Genomic DNA, 12,834 nt, shown 5'->3' on the forward strand with positions numbered 1-12,834 from the left:
GGAGGCGAGGAGGAAATCTCGGTTCTTGTCCCGGAGTTTTTTATCCCCCGACACGCGGAGTATCTGCCGAACCACTGGACCATATTCGATGCGGGCAGAGGAGACCTTCTCAGCCACAAGTATGGCGACTGAGGCATCCGAGAACTTCTCCACTTTAGGAGGGCCACGGCCAGACTGCTGGCGCTCTATGGTAACAGCCATTGGGCCGCCTGAGTACGACCCGTGAGATGATTCATAGCCGAAGTACTCACCACGGGTGAGTGAGCGATGATGACCTCCCTCGCCATGAGGCATGGAGAAAAGGATACTGGTCACAGCGCCCTCTAGGGCCGCCAACAGGACCCTACACATGCTCAGTCGAGAACCGCGCACTACCTCTGATAACACAACATAGAGAGAATGGAAATGCCCTCCGAGAGAAGGAGACTTTCTTTATCATATGTGTGTAGCAGAGGAGCCTCCCAATCATCGTAGTTGACTGCGAGGCCTGAACCAAGATGACAACCAGATCAGTCGTACTTACAAGCCCTGTTTTTGCGGTCTGCAGCCGCTAAATTCAAGTCGACCACCGGCCGAGTTCTCTGGTAATGCTACCGAATTTACTACTACTACGTAACGCAACCATGAGGCTGGTGGTGATTACGACTGGTAAGACACACATGGCAAACAAGTAGAGCATTCAAGAGAACCTCATGCAACCCCTTTGATGTCCCTCGCCGTTGAGCGCTCACTACTGGCTCCACCATCGCTGTCCTTGATAGTCTCCAAAAGGCTCTTCTCGCCTCCAGTAAGGCCAGCCGCTGGCCTCTCTCGGCGCCGGGGTCTGGTCCGAGATCTCGAGAACGGAGGAATGCCTCCGCAATGCAGACCACCCAGTCCGTGGTCTCCAGCACTCAGTCCTCTCCTACTAGGGAGTCGCGGCCGACCAGCAACAGGTGATTCTTGGGCAAACACTCCGATGCCGCTACCAGGACGAGTGCTGGCCCGGCTCGCTATTCCCAGGGCACCAGGAGGTGGTCTATGGTTGGGAGCTAAGACCATGTACGGCTGGTCTTGCGATGGTACGCCCATGATGGCATGACCTATGTTGCGGAATACGCTAGGATGACACTTGGCCCCGCTGTACTGTGGTAGAGCAGCAACAGCCATACGGTCGGTGAGGGACGAGCCGGTCCCTAGGAGGTAGCGAGCTCGGCTGGGAGGGCCAGACATGCTTTCTTTGCGGAGGACCACCTTGGGGATACTGTACAGGGCGGAGAGGTCCTCAAACGTACTACTGCCGATCTTCTCCCGGACTATAGCGAGTGTCTCAGCAACGGCGGTGTGGAGAGCCGTATCTGAGGGATGGCTAATCTGTGGCACCAGGTTGGGAATGATAACAGTACTTTTGGTGTCGACTCCATCACACGCCGCAAGCAGGGCTGGCAGGGCATCGTCGGTAAGCCACGCCTTCAGAACGTTATCAATGAACGGCTTGGGAAGTCTATTGACGGCACGGAGGGTATCGAGGATGAGTTGCACAGCACAGTGACGGTCCTCAGGTCTACTGTGACGAGCCGCATCGCAAACCTGTGATCATGTAAAGATGGACAGTACTGAGGCTCCCCTACTTTCGAAAGAGCAATGGACCATAGCTTCTCCGACTTGTGACTTAGCGGTTGATCCAAGGCGGTCCGGTCGAGTAACGTGGAGAATATCTTTTGAACCTGTGAGGAGATGAGGGGAGTAGGTGTGACCACTGATGGTTACTTTCCTCTGGATGGCTGTGGAGATGCCTCCCGCCTTGACGAGTTCTGGTACAAGCTGACGAGAGGCTAGTTCTACTGAGCCAATCACGTCAAGCTCGGGCCAGTGGTCGAAGAGACGAGTGACAACCTGAGCTCACTACGGTCTGTCAGGAATGATGGATGAGCTGCCGACCTCGAGGATGCCAACCAAGTCCTGCTCATTGCCGCGTGCATGGAGGCGGACACTGGACCTTAGCAGTCGAACGGCTATGGGCACACCGACCTTCTCATCAATTCGAGTGTGACCGACACCCCTAGGGGCATGCTTAGAAGCCCCCTGGATCTCTAATCTCGTCCCTGTCCGTAACACACTGTCGGAGATCCATACACTTGGAGAGCGTGTTGGGGCCTCACGACCATCGGGGGTGGTCACCATGTTTGAACACAAACAGTGCTGAGCCTGCGAAACTTGATAATGATCGTCTGGAACCGTGTTCAACAAAGGAATAACGCGTGGCGAAGAAAAAATGAGGGAAAAATCCCACTTGTGGGATTCGAACCGCGGTTAGGAAAAATGCTGTTCGCGTCGAAACGTTTCACAGTGAATTAAGCCGTGGTAGTCCGAATGTATGTGAGCTCGACTTTTCAGTATGACTTCACTGACACACAGTACTTTGGTCTACATACCTTCGTGGACAGCCTCTTGCTCGATTGACATCACTCATATAGACGGCCCAACAAGAACTCAGGGCTGTCTTGTGCCTTCGGTTTCAATGCCATTGAAACTCGCCGCCTTTGATTAAGCTCAACACTTTGACTTATACGAACTCTGCTTCCTATTGCTTGAGGGCAATCTACCTACCCAGAAGTGAATTCTAGATCCGACACGACGATGGTCCACGGGAAACTCAAAGAGTTTTACAGCCACGGTCGGGGCCAGGCAACCATTATTCGCACATCTCAGTCTTGCGTCACCATGCTATGTTGATCACAGAGTCACCTTGCTCATCATGATGTGGTCGCGCTTGTACTAGGAGCTCCTTTATATGACGTCTTCTTTCCCCATGAAAGAACAGGTGGACTCTCTCCCCTGGCAGATACGAGTTCAATCCTGCTTGTGGTGCATCTGGCAAGTTTCTGTTCTTGCCAGCGGTGTCACAGGTTGTCCAGTTGATATTAATCGAAAGAGACAATTCTCAGGGTCACCAGTTTCGGGTCGAGCTGATGGGGGAAATCGAAGTCCCGCCCACGGTTCGCCGATGTTATGTCTAGCCTTGGCTGTTGAGTAAGAGTTATCAATGGTTGCATGACTCTCAGTGCGTATTGTTGTTATGCCAACTTCTGAGGACGGCTCTCCGCCTCGCTCTCCTGGGCCTGGCCCACGTGAACCCGCCACCGAGAGTCCTCGTGATAAAGAAAGAGATCATCGAGAGGACCGTGGGGCTGATGGTGATGGAGAGGACCGACCTCGAGACGATAGTCAAAATGGTGGTCATGCGGGTGGACCTCGAGATGGAGAAAATCGGGGAAGGCGTGGTAACCGTCCGGACCGATCTCGAGATGACCGTGATCGTGAAGGGTCGCGTCGACATGGTGGCGACCGTGAAAAGTCTCGCTCTAATGATGCTGACCATGAGGATCCACGTCGTGATAAAGAGGACCGCGAGGACCGTCGCCGTGATGAAGGGGACCGTGAGGACCGTCGCCGTGATGAAGGGGACCGTGAGGACCGTCGTCGTGATGAGGGTGACCGTGAGGAGCGTCGTCGTGATGAGGGTGACCGTGAGGAGCGTCGTAGTGATGAGGGGGACCGTGAGGTGCGCCGTAGAGATGAAGGTCGCCGTGATGATGGAGGAGATATCCCGCGTCGTGGCATGGGCAGAGACCATCATCATCTCAAGTTTCGGCAGCAACGTCGAAGGGGCTCTCCAAGTCATTCCCGCTCACGAAGCCGTCCAAGGCATTCGAGGAGGGAAAGTAGTCGGTCACCTCCGATGGCCCATGGTCGGGAGGGCAGGACCAAGCGATCGAGGGATGAGGAGGAATACCTCAGGTCACGGAAGAGGGGTAAGGAAGAGGACCTGAGGCGGGAGCATCAACACCAGAGTCGGTCTAGAGCGTCTCGGACGGTCCTTATAGCGCAGTTGGGCATGGATGTATCCGACCGCACTGTGTACCTCCTCATGAGCAAGATGGCTGGGAAAGTGAGAGATGTTCAGATCATTCGAGATGGCCGCTCTCAGAGGTCTAAGGGTATCGCTTATGTAGAATTCGAGGAGCAGGAGAGTGCTATGAAGGCCCTCGGTATAGAGCCTACCTCCTTATGGACCAAGCTGGGCCATGGGGCTAACATACAGCCTAGTCAGGCCGAGAAGAACCTCAACTCGACTCAGGCCGTTCTGAATCCTTCCGGCGAGAGGGTCAACGAATGCAGGTAAGGGGGGGGGGCTTTTTGCATCGTATTGGGCAGTATATTTTCCCTAGGCTCTACGTCGGTGGGAGTGCGAACCTTGTGGCCGACCTCAGTGAGGACGACCTACGAGCCCTGTTCCAACCATTTGGTAGTAGTCTGTGGTGCCTGGGGTAGCGGTATGCGGAACAGGTCCACTCGACTTCGTCGACCGCCATCCTCGAAATCAGGGAGAAGGAGGAACGTATGCCTTCGTGCAGTATGGGGATTCCGATCATGCTAGGAGCGCCCTTAAGGGCCTCAGTGGTGAGGTCCCGCGTCATGGGGAGTAGAGGCAGAGTCCTTTTGTCAGGGATGATGATAGGAGGCAAGGAGCTGAAGGTTGGTATGGCGACATCGGCTGCATCGGCAGGATTGGCGTAATGGCGCTAAATAGGAGGTGCTCTACGGTCCATGGTCAGGTCCTCGGTGGTCGTGGGCCCAAACACTGATCTTGACCTTGTGGAAGATAACGAGGAGGGTCCATCAACTCACACGGGCCTCCTCAAGGACAACCTCTCCCGAGCTAGGCTCATGCGGGCCATGGTCCGAGAGCCCATATCTGAAGGCAGTTCTCTCCTCATGAAGTCTGCTAGCCGACTCCCGGCCTCTAACTTGGCTTCAGCGGCCTCAGGGGCGGCCACGGGGACCGGCAGTCGAGTGTTGATCCTGCGGAACCTCTGGGCTGCGGGGGATCAGCTAATGCATGAGGGAGGACCTGAGAAGTTCTTCAAGGAGATCACCAACGACGTGAAGTGAGGGCCCCACTGGGCACGATGCGCAGGTCATAGTTTTGTGGTCAGGTCTGAGGCTGTCCGGTTTGGCACGATAGTAGGATGTTGGCTCGACGAGGCTTCTGAGAATGGGGACTGTTGGTTGAGATTCACCACGGGCTCTGCTGCGGCTAAGTGTGCCCTTGGCCTCAATCGACGGTGGTTCGCAGGCAGGCAGCTGGTAGTAAGGACTTTGGATCCATCGCTATATTCATGTGATTGGCTCTCGCGTTACCCCTCACTACCATCGACCTAGCTGGCTTGAAAATCCTGAGGGGCCCCTTCTGAAACACCCATCGATCGCTCATATTAGACTTGTGGTCGTTTCGGGTGTTGAAACTCATCCCTCGAGGGCTGCTTTCACCTCTCTTGGAAATGGCGGATTCCTTCAGGTGGCAGTCGTTGTATCAGAGGACAAGTGGGACACCGGCCTCTGAGATTGACACATACCACAACAACACCAACGATGATCGAACTTCGTCAAACTACACTGTATCAAGTATCGTCTCAGGTCCTGGGTTGTGTTATTCGGGAGGGATAGGGCATGCTCCGAGTCCTTTCGTTAGTCTTGGTCCCCTCTGATGCTCCCTCGTCGTCTCCTACTGTATTGGGAGAGTTGACTGAGAGTCTTGTTTCGATAGCAGCGACGTGTTTGTGGCAGTAGTAAATTAAATCATAACATTCCAGACTTGTCAGGACCCCTTGTGACTGCTATCAGCGTTGATCGAATGTCTCCGAGTTCTCCCATACCTGGCGCGGTGGAAGGGTCTCCTAGTGGGTCGGCGTACGCCTGGTTCTGGATAGAGGACGACACGATGGAGGAGCTGCTGGGCGGAGGCAAGAGACCACGAGAGTCCTTGTTGACTGAGTCCAGGCCGGCGAAGGTGCTGAGGAGGCTGGGGTTAGAGGAGCGAAGGGTGGAAAGGAAAAGAAAAAGAGCTAGCGGCCCCATGGGTTCGCCATCCAGAATGCCTCCCATGGTGAGGAGACGGTTGGGCTCTCCGATGGGGAAGAGGGATGCTACTGGTGGGGATGGTAATGGGGCCTCTGGGAAGAAGAGGCGGATGGTCGAGCCTGAGGGTTGGTCGAATCGATTGATCCCAAGGGGTAGAGTACGGGAAGAAAAGTCCCAGTTGATGGTGGAGTTGGAGAGGATAGAGAGGTTACCCCAGTCTGCGGGGCCGATGCAGATACTCGGCTTGACGAGGCCACCGAGTAGTGTTGGGGAGGTGAAGAAGAAGCTCCGGGCCCTTAGTAAAGTAGTCCATCCTGATAAGACCGCCAATGAGCCTCACCTGAGGGGTAGGGCTGGTGAGGCCTTCCAACGGATGAACTCTGCAGCCCAAGAGGTTATCAAGTTACTCGAGAAAGGGGCGGCTACTGCTGCCCCTCCAGGAAGAGTCCAACAACTGACTTACCGAATGGAAGGTGAAGTGTTGATAGTCCAATGGCGACCACCTGCCGACGTCAATAGGAGGGCAGTGAGCTCCTATCGAGTCGTGGCCTCGGCCCCCGGTACTACTCCTATTGAGCAGGGTCTTGTTAGTGCCCAAGGGTCTACTACCGATGATGGATGGGTTGAATGTGCGGTATCATCACAGGGCCGGAGGGGTAATGACATTCTATTCCACAAGCAACACTTCCAAGTGTCGGTTAATGCAAGTAACCCTAGTGGGCCTGGGCCTACTGCTCAATTGCATGTATACCTGCGCCCTCTCCGTCCGTGTGTTTGAGGACATAACCTCGTATATGCTTGATCGTAGCGGAGGAGAACTCCCTCCCTTTGTTGCTCCCTTCAACAGTGAGGAAAGACCAACACGCTGTAGCGCGGCGAAGCCTGGGGGAGGCAGACAGTACGGACGCGCCCCGAATGTAACATGATCGTATGAGTACCACGGCCTCGTGTTGGTGGGTTGGGCTATCATGCCTTGCTGCAGTCCACACTCTTATGCCCATCATCGGCCGCCCTTCGAGAAGGTCCCAGACCCCGAGGAGGCTCACCATCGGGAAGATGGCTGAGGTCTCGAGACAGAAGGAGCGTAGTACCCACTCCTCCTCCCAAGGACCTGATGGCTTCTATAACCCTTCGACAGAGGTACCTGACCGATGCCTGCTTGTGGAATGGGTCTGCTGTAGTCGGAAGAGGAAGATCGAGTTGGGGGAAGACAACCGTCCTCGACCACTGAGTCCGTGTCCCCTATATCTGATAAGCCAGAAGTTGGGGTCTGTCGTCGAGCCACTGTCGGGAGGGCTGATCACATGAGCATCCCACTCTCCTATAGCAGCATGCCTTGGACTCCGGAGAGGCCCCCGAACGCGGATCTGAAGCACTTCCCACAGTCGAAGGACCATTGGCGAACGCCTGGTAGTCCTCCTCGGCTTTAAATAGCCGTCTAGCTTTGATCAGCTACTACGGCGTCGACCCCCAGTGGAGTAGCTCTGGTGTCAAGTGCGAGCATGGCCCAAGAGTCCCACATGGAGGTAGTAGTAGTAATAGTAATAGTAGTAATGGCAGTTCGGCGCGGTAGGTTGCGGATCCCAACTTGCCTCGTCTCTCGCCGCTGGGCGTGGTACGGCCTCCGTTCCCATCCTTGCCGAGGGAGACCTTCCGCCGCCTGCCGACTGGGGAGTCCTCTTACAGCCCACTTGGGTATGACACTCAGGACGAGTCCCAAGACTATAGTCCGGGAGACCATGATCCCCAGTGGATGATACCCTTGGGTGCTGCCGGCGGCCTCAGTGGTCAGCCCTCGTGCCCCGCCGCTGTAGTAGAGAGTGGGTAAACTAGATCGCCCATGGAGCTCGGTGAGGTTCTATTATAGTTACGTGACTGTTGTGGACCGAGCCTGCCAGACAGAGGAGAATAGTGAGCGACGTTTAGAGCCCCTGCAGCTATGCTGCCCTCGTGTCACTCGGGACAGCTGGGTCCAGACAACGCCAGTGGCTGAGCCGGTGGTCCTGCCATCTGGTGAGCCTCGGCAGGGTCGGATCATTAGGTGGGGCACCTCACGTCTTGGTCTTGATATTCCACATCAGGATCACCAACACATATCGTAGAGGGGACGCAGAAGTCTATAGGAGCAACCCTCTACCTCCGTCGAGGTGGGCCTGGTGGCCATCCAACCGGTCCTCGCGCTTTGGTGCCCTCCTTCAGACCACCGAGAGTGGTCCGCTTGTCCTCTCCTTCGATACGGATGAGCTATGGTCAGCAGCAGCCTCTGGTGCGTCCTAGACCACCACTCGGTCCCATGATAACGTCGTCTACACTGCTGTCCCAACCCCTTTCGAGGGCCCAGGGGTCCTATGTCCGTCAGCCACTGGTTCCTTTTGGATATCCCCATCTAGTGGCCTCACAGCAGGTCTATCGCCCTCCCATCTGACCACTGACCACCTGTCAGTGTTAAGTCTGAAGTTAGGGTTCCTCCTATCCCGCCCCTGTAGAGACTTCTCGTGACTACTTAGGAATTAATGACCTCCGAGTGCTGCATGTATTCACCCACCTCTTTGTGCTCTATGAAGTTTCGATCTCTCCTATGTGTCTCGAATGCAGAGTGTTGGGTTACTCCCTTGGGTCCCTTGGGGGGTTCTCTTCTTCCTCCTCCTCGACCGTGGTTTTGGGGGCGTTGCTTACGGGCCCAAACCACTGGGTTCTGCTAGGGCTCTCGCCTCTCAGTGTTTGATCAACGACTGGTGCTATGTCCGGCTATGTCCGCCGCAGTTCGGGGAGGCAAACGCCAGTTCCAATGGATATCAGCCCGTCCCCTCCAACTACTCGACGGAGGAGGAGCGCACGGCTCTCTCCCTTGGATCACTCGACGACACTGCTGCAGATCCCACGGCTACGAGGCCTAAGCCGCTGCCATAGTCAACCTGTCATTCCCAGTGTTGGTCGACTGGTACTGAAGCCCGTCAAGAGGCGGAGGGACTCTGTAGAGGATGGGCAACGTGAGGGGGAGGCTGGGCCGGCATCCGGCCCACGACCGAGGAAGCTCAGGAGGTCTGTTGCCTTGAAGGCGCGGAAGAATCCTGTGAAGATCGCGGCGAGCACTTCCGGAAAGAAGTGTGGCCGTAAGTCGATGGGGATACAGGACACCCGTACTCCTGTGGGCTCGCCAGCGGTCAGGCGGCGGGTCCTTCCCTCTACTGGTGGTAAGAGGTCACGTCGCGGCAGCCTGGCACCACAGCCAACCCCAGAGCTCTCCCCTAAAGCGAGGCGCCGGGTACCGCCCACGGCTTCATCGAGGAAGAGATCTGTGAGGGAAAGTGACCTGCCCAAGCCGTCGCCAACAGCCTCGCCACCGACTAGGAGGAGGCTCGCCGCACCAAGTAGTGGTAAAAGATCACTCAGAGGGAGTGGCTCGCAACAACGCCTCTCTTCACCACGGAAGAGGCCCAAGTCTGGTCGTGGACATGACAGGCGGCCTTCCCCTTCTCCTGGTCCGCCCCCTGCCCCTCGGGGCTCTACAGGCAGCAGTGTTGCTAGGATGAGCATCAAGATGCTCAAGGAGGAGCTGGCTAGGGAAGGCATCGACTTCTCTCGGTGTGTCGAGAAGTCGGAATTGGTGGAGATGGTAAGGGAGGCTCGGCAGGCTGCTACTTCCCGAAGGAAGCAGTCGACCTCGGCTAAGGGCTCGCCGGCTGCCTCGAGCCAGCGACAGGAAGTCCGCCCTCCTCGTAGGTCGTTACGGCTTAGCCAGGCGGCGGCCGTGCTGTCACAGCAACCGAAGGCTGTGTTGAAGTCCCAGTTGATGGTGGAGTTGGAGAGGATAGAGAGGTTACCCCAGTCTGCGGGGCCGATGCAGATACTCGGCTTGACGAGGCCACCGAGTAGTGTTGGGGAGGTGAAGAAGAAGCTCCGGGCCCTTAGTAAAGTAGTCCATCCTGATAAGACCGCCAATGAGCCTCACCTGAGGGGTAGGGCTGGTGAGGCCTTCCAACGGATGAACTCTGCGGCCCAAGAGGTTATCAAGTTACTCGAGAAAGGGGCGGCTACTGCTGCCCCTCCAGGAAGAGTCCAACAATTGACTTATCGAATGGAAGGTGAAGTGTTGATAGTCCAATGGCGACCACCTGCCGACGTCAATAGGAGGGCAGTGAGCTCCTATCGAGTCGTGGCCTCGGCCCCCGGTACTACTCCTATTGAGCAGGGTCTTGTTAGTGCCCAAGGGTCTACTACCGATGATGGATGGGTTGAATGTGCGGTATCATCACAGGGCCGGAGGGGTAATGACATTCTATTCCACAAGCAACACTTCCAAGTGTCGGTTAATGCAAGTAACCCTAGTGGGCCTGGGCCCACTGCTCAATTGCATGTATATACTAACAACAGCAAGAGGCCACCCTCTAGGATCCCTCCCCCTCCCCCCTTGGAGGGCTCGAGACGAGGCAACACCAGTCACACCGCTGCGGCTCGGTCCCATGGCCTTGGCGGACTCCGTCGTCACAATACAGTATTTTGAGGAGGCATGTACTTGTACGTATCATAACTGTCATCACCTACTACTACTACTACTACTACTACTACTACTACTACTACTACTACTCCTGACAATGTAATACTACTATCAACGTTTGCATCGCTCCTCTTCCGTTGAGCACATATCAATGGTGAGGTTCCTCTTGGAATTTAGTGTTGATTCCAGATGGATATCTTCCCGGCCATCGTTCAGCTACGCACCATGTCCTGGGTCCCATGGGCCCTGTCTAGTGCCATGGCCTTCATCGCTGTCACTGGGGTACTCTTCGCTACTACTACTACATCAGGGAAGGAGAGCCCTGAGCCTCTCGCTGTGAGACGAAGTGCTCGCTTGAGGGAACGCAAGGTGAGGGGCTTCAAACTTAATGGCGGCACCATTGGACTGTAGGACCTCAGTGGAGGTGATGCTGCCCTTGAGGAGGTCCAAGCCGATCCCAGTAGTATCCCTTGGGGCGGGTCTGTCGTATAGTCGTGTCCATCCTCAGGAGCCAGAAGGACAGCGATCAACTACTTGATAGTGACCATGTCCATTGCTATCTTCATGATGGTGAGAGAGGAATACGCGCCTTGGTACCATTTGATGTCTATCCGCTGCAGTTGTCTGCCCTCCTCGTGGTGGTAACCTTGCCTGAGACATGGGCCTCCCTCGGGCCCTTCTCATCTAGGCTGACGTCTTGGTCCCCATTCAAAACCAGCGTTAACGAATTGTGAAGAATTGATGCATGCTTAGATTGCCTCGGTCGAGACCTTGGGTTTTGGCCTGTCTGAGGGATGTCAGTCGGTTCCTTCCCTCTCCTATGGATTTGTTCTCACTCGCTGTGTCGGGCTTCAAAGCCGTCCAGACAGTCCACACATGCTACGCTAAGGCGAAGGAGCTGCACACGTTGGCCACTAAGGAGATAGCGGTTAGTGTGGAGAAGCTGGCTGCTGCTTTACAGTGCCTACAGGCTCCGCTACGGCTCGCACAGGTTGGACCAAAAGTGTGGTATCGATTCCCTCTACTCCTTATTCCAGTTGCTGCATACGAGGATGCCTACCAGTGAAGCTGTGAGCGCCTCTGTAGGGTTGGCACGTCAGGCTGTACGTGAGGCTGAGGAACTCATCGACACTATCATGGTAGTAGTCCGACCAGCCTGCCCATTCACCAACCATGTCCCCTCAGTCGCTCGAGAGTACCGATGACGGCGCCAAGGATGCCTCCCCTAAGGAGGAGGTCGGTGTTGGTGTCATTGGAGCTGAGGAGCAGGCTCGGCGTTTGAGGGATGTCATAGCAGATGTAAGCAGCAGCATAAGGTACCTTCCTAAGGGGACTGTGCGGTAGTAGGTCTCCCTGGCAGCGCAGATGTTGACCCTTGGCCTCACCGCGGTCCGTGCTGCACTTCCGGTCACAGAAGGGATGGAGACCATCATAGGCCGTTGGGACTTTGACAACCTTGCGTACTCTCACACTACTGCAAGTAGAGAAAACTGGAGTCTGTCAGGTTCTCAGAGGCTCTCACTATGATGAGGCAACTGGACATGGGCCGGACCTCGAGCCGTGGGATACTTCTGGCCACTGGCCAGCTATGGAAGTGGCGTCCAGGAGCCTCGACAGCGACTAAGTGAGGCAGGAGGCGCAACCGGTATCTCCCCATGTTTACTCAGGCACAAGCTGCTGTTGGAGCCGCAGTTTTTCTGTTCGGCTAGGCTAGCACTGAGTGGTAAGGAGGAGGAGGTCCTCGCTACTCTGACCCTTGCTCCGATAGAGGACGCCAGTGAGCCCAGCGACGTCGCCGAGACGATACAAGTGGTGGGTTAATGGTACCGAAGGAAGCGGCTGAGGAATGTGCGATACAGGTCCTCACTGAGGAAGGTCTCCATGACTTTCGGATAAGACTCCCAGATGTCTCCTCGGGAGCCCTATCCTTGCTGGCCACCACCGACAACACCAATGACGATGTTCTCGAGCGCTCATTGTGCTTTATGTGGACCGATGAGGAGAGTAAGCAGCGCTTTCCCCCCGGCCCTTTAGGTACCTGTTGTAGGTACATGCCGGTACGCATTCGAGTTCGAGTGCTGCGGGTCGGCCAAGATGACAGCGGAGGTGTTCGAGATGGCCCTCTACCTGTCCATGGCTCGCAACTCGATGGAGCATCCGGACTTGGGCATAGACCAAATGGAGGAGGAGGAGCTCCGCAGCTTCGTCCTGGATCGTCTGAAAGTTGTCGAACCGCCTGGTCGAGTCCGGCGGGGTAGTCTCTTGCCAGCAGTGACTCCCGCCAAGTGAAGTTTCTCGTGTGATACGCTACTTGTTGGTTTGTAAATGCACTGAGTGGCCTCTTAGGATGCATATGGGAGTCTTGTGTGGCCAGGGTGGGAGAATATGCACATGATCAACTACATGCGTTGGTGACAATGTGAAAATTCTGA

General features: G+C 55.8%; 9 protein-coding genes across 9 annotated transcripts in view; 6 read left to right on the forward strand and 3 right to left on the reverse strand.

Moving 5' to 3' along the window:
- The window catches only part of Pmar_PMAR029151 (conserved hypothetical protein), a gene marked incomplete at both ends in the record, with an annotated part of 2,093 nt that extends 1,892 nt beyond the window's left edge, over positions 1-201 (reverse strand). Inside the window, one exon of the mRNA XM_002764665.1 lies at positions 76-201. Coding sequence (XP_002764711.1) covers positions 76-201 — 126 coding nt within the window. The remainder of the gene's footprint in view (positions 1-75) is intronic.
- A 489-nt stretch (positions 202-690) lies between these two features.
- Pmar_PMAR029152 (hypothetical protein) lies at positions 691-2,163 on the reverse strand (the record flags this gene model as incomplete). Its single annotated transcript, XM_002764666.1, has 5 exons — positions 691-1,337; positions 1,386-1,569; positions 1,611-1,706; positions 1,750-1,875; positions 1,921-2,163. 5 exons carry the CDS (start codon positions 2,161-2,163, stop codon positions 691-693), a joined length of 1,296 nt encoding a protein of 431 aa, XP_002764712.1.
- An 895-nt stretch (positions 2,164-3,058) lies between these two features.
- Positions 3,059-5,455, forward strand: Pmar_PMAR029153 (RNA-binding protein rsd1, putative; the record flags this gene model as incomplete). Its single annotated transcript, XM_002764667.1, has 7 exons — positions 3,059-4,161; positions 4,212-4,288; positions 4,330-4,443; positions 4,490-4,556; positions 4,599-4,931; positions 4,980-5,130; positions 5,342-5,455. The coding sequence occupies 7 exons, from the start codon at positions 3,059-3,061 to the stop codon at positions 5,384-5,386; spliced, it is 1,890 nt and encodes a 629-aa protein (XP_002764713.1). The 3' UTR covers positions 5,387-5,455.
- A 462-nt stretch (positions 5,456-5,917) lies between these two features.
- Positions 5,918-6,682, forward strand: Pmar_PMAR029154 (hypothetical protein; the record flags this gene model as incomplete). Its single annotated transcript, XM_002764668.1, has 1 exon — positions 5,918-6,682. The coding sequence occupies one exon, from the start codon at positions 5,918-5,920 to the stop codon at positions 6,680-6,682; it is 765 nt and encodes a 254-aa protein (XP_002764714.1).
- A 553-nt stretch (positions 6,683-7,235) lies between these two features.
- Pmar_PMAR029155 (hypothetical protein) lies at positions 7,236-7,732 on the forward strand (the record flags this gene model as incomplete). The annotated part of the gene is made up of 3 exons (XM_002764669.1): positions 7,236-7,314; positions 7,357-7,430; positions 7,478-7,732. The coding sequence occupies 3 exons, from the start codon at positions 7,236-7,238 to the stop codon at positions 7,730-7,732; spliced, it is 408 nt and encodes a 135-aa protein (XP_002764715.1).
- A 1,117-nt stretch (positions 7,733-8,849) lies between these two features.
- Positions 8,850-9,057, reverse strand: Pmar_PMAR029156 (hypothetical protein; the record flags this gene model as incomplete). Its single annotated transcript, XM_002764670.1, has 1 exon — positions 8,850-9,057. A coding segment is annotated over one exon (208 nt), but the record flags the coding sequence as incomplete, so codon positions are not given.
- Positions 9,058-9,433: 376 nt separating this feature from the next.
- Pmar_PMAR029157 (hypothetical protein) lies at positions 9,434-10,408 on the forward strand (the record flags this gene model as incomplete). Its single annotated transcript, XM_002764671.1, has 1 exon — positions 9,434-10,408. The coding sequence occupies one exon, from the start codon at positions 9,434-9,436 to the stop codon at positions 10,406-10,408; it is 975 nt and encodes a 324-aa protein (XP_002764717.1).
- Positions 10,409-10,591: 183 nt separating this feature from the next.
- On the forward strand, positions 10,592-11,126 carry Pmar_PMAR029158 (hypothetical protein; the record flags this gene model as incomplete). The annotated part of the gene is made up of 4 exons (XM_002764672.1): positions 10,592-10,771; positions 10,814-10,862; positions 10,911-10,972; positions 11,091-11,126. The coding sequence occupies 4 exons, from the start codon at positions 10,592-10,594 to the stop codon at positions 11,124-11,126; spliced, it is 327 nt and encodes a 108-aa protein (XP_002764718.1).
- An 88-nt stretch (positions 11,127-11,214) lies between these two features.
- Pmar_PMAR029159 (hypothetical protein) lies at positions 11,215-12,691 on the forward strand (the record flags this gene model as incomplete). Its single annotated transcript, XM_002764673.1, has 8 exons — positions 11,215-11,393; positions 11,440-11,541; positions 11,588-11,701; positions 11,750-11,862; positions 11,907-12,026; positions 12,070-12,214; positions 12,262-12,406; positions 12,450-12,691. The coding sequence occupies exons 1-8, from the start codon at positions 11,223-11,225 to the stop codon at positions 12,689-12,691; spliced, it is 1,152 nt and encodes a 383-aa protein (XP_002764719.1). The 5' UTR covers positions 11,215-11,222.
- Positions 12,692-12,834: the final 143 nt, after the last annotated feature.

Source organism: Perkinsus marinus (genome assembly GCF_000006405.1).
Source record: "Perkinsus marinus ATCC 50983 genomic scaffold scf_1104296976606, whole genome shotgun sequence".
NCBI classification, from domain to species: Eukaryota; Perkinsozoa; order Perkinsida; family Perkinsidae; genus Perkinsus; species Perkinsus marinus.